Below are 1,897 nucleotides of genomic sequence, written 5' to 3'. Positions count from 1 at the left end.
TCAACTCTTATAGTTCAATTTATTCAGTTACAAATTTCACCGAGAATAAAAGATTTATGCATTTCTCTTAATTAACAGAACAAGTTTAGCTAAATATAAACTCTGCACTAAAGTTTTGCAGTGGCACAATACCAACACAGAATACAGAAGCATCTTTAAACTATACAAAATTTTAAAATTGAAAATAATCCTGTTTACATATTCTTTATACATTAACATATAAAAGACCTCATTTAATGAGGCATCTAAAGGAATCCAAAACAACTCTACAGCTATCTCTGAAAATCCATATCTGGAAATGATTCATTACACAGAAGCTTTACAAGACTATTTAAACAAACCAATACACACTTTTTACAAGATTAACATTCCAAAAATGTACTCATAGGCAGGTTGTCACTTTTAATTTTTGCAGTTTACCTCACTGGTTATATTTTATTATAAAAATCTTCGTATTTATATATGTTGGGTATGTCAGATAACCAGGAATTTAATTTAAAAGTTGTGCAAAACAAACCAAAAGTTGGAAAAACAGTATGTTTTATCACTCATTTATATAAAATACCAACTAAAACACTTCTCTTTGCCCCACATAAAGAGAAAAAGCTGTAATGACTCTGTTTCTGGAAAGGTATCACTTCCATTTTTATATTCCTTCATTAGACTTCTTATATAAGTTATGATAAATTAAGTGTTCCAACAAAACACTGACTGATCTACAGACCTGCCCAACATCTTCTGCAACTTTAGTTCTCTGTCCACATCCCACCGCTGCTTCTTTAGGCCTGGAGCCCTCAGCCCATGCTATTACCATGCTAGCTGGTGGCATCTCAGGTACCTACAGAAGTGCAGCTTTAAGGAACAAAGACTGCCACATAGCTACTGACGTGAGCCATTTCCTCTTCATCACTTCATCTAACATACCAGGAGAGCCAACAACAAAAGGCGGGCAGAATTAATCTGAACTTTTAAAAACTAAGTTCAAATTATATGAAAGTACGTTTTCAGGTGTATTATAATAAATGCAATTACTAAGAGATTACCAGTTAGCAAAACTACTGCATGTGAATAACAAATGGAGAAATTTAATGTAATGCTTGCCAGTAATGCTGGTTTCCTTAAGAAGCAAATATAATATATTTAGAAGGGTCCGAGAAGTCGTCTTTTCCCTTATCTTCTGGCAGTTAGGGCATTTGTTGAAGCATATATAAATGAAGAGGATTTTCCAGAACTACTTGCTATACACTTGAAAGAAAGTTTTCAGTCTCTGTTGGTGTTATTAGCTGCAAAGGCATGTAAATTTCCCATCTGGCTCAGACCACTCTGAATATGTGCAACATGGATCTCGACATTATTCTGAAAACAACTAAAAGGGAGAGAGGAAAAAAAGAAAAGGATTAAACCTCTTACTTAAGGGTTGCATATGAGTACTTCTTCAAGGTACAAGCAGTCAAATAAATCATAGTAGTGCATTCATATCAGTTATCAGGTTGCATCAGTAAATAGCATTTACAAAAACAGTTGCATGAAGTCAAAATTACTGACTTGGGTTCTTTAAAGAGGACTGTAATGTGGTTGGAGCTAATGAAAGAAAAACATTGTGAAGAGATGCTAAAGTACCCAGACTGAGTACAGTGAAATGCAAAGATCATCACCTTCTTAGCAGTGTTTATCAGCCCTTAGTTGAATTCATTCTGACATTTACTTGCAGTGTTGATAACAGGAAGTTTTTTTCTTTTCTTTTTTTAATCAAAATGGAAAAGTGCTATTAAAAAACAGCTTTTTAAAATCAAAAAGCTGCCTTACTATCTTGGCAAAAAAAAAACAAAAAACCCATGTAGCAATACCAGTGTGGAGGGCATAAGAAAATGCTTATCATTTCAGCATTATTTTTTTT

At 33.5% G+C, this 1,897-nt stretch overlaps 1 protein-coding gene across 3 annotated transcripts in view; it reads right to left on the bottom strand.

Annotated features, from left to right (window-relative positions):
- Nucleotides 1-1,897, bottom strand: part of LIN9 (lin-9 DREAM MuvB core complex component) — a 26,223-nt gene continuing 24,326 nt past the window's right edge. For all 3 annotated transcript variants that reach the window (XM_031552349.1, XM_010706658.3, XM_019612634.2), the window contains one exon: nucleotides 1-1,366. In XM_031552349.1, the coding sequence (XP_031408209.1) occupies nucleotides 1,261-1,366 (106 nt within the window). In that variant the 3' untranslated portion in view covers nucleotides 1-1,260. The remainder of the gene's footprint in view (nucleotides 1,367-1,897) is intronic.

Source organism: Meleagris gallopavo, chromosome 2 (assembly GCF_000146605.3).
Source record: "Meleagris gallopavo isolate NT-WF06-2002-E0010 breed Aviagen turkey brand Nicholas breeding stock chromosome 2, Turkey_5.1, whole genome shotgun sequence".
Classification (NCBI taxonomy): domain Eukaryota; kingdom Metazoa; phylum Chordata; class Aves; order Galliformes; family Phasianidae; genus Meleagris; species Meleagris gallopavo.
The sequence above is the reverse complement of the archived record's forward strand: the minus strand, read 5'-3'. Positions and strand labels throughout refer to the sequence as shown.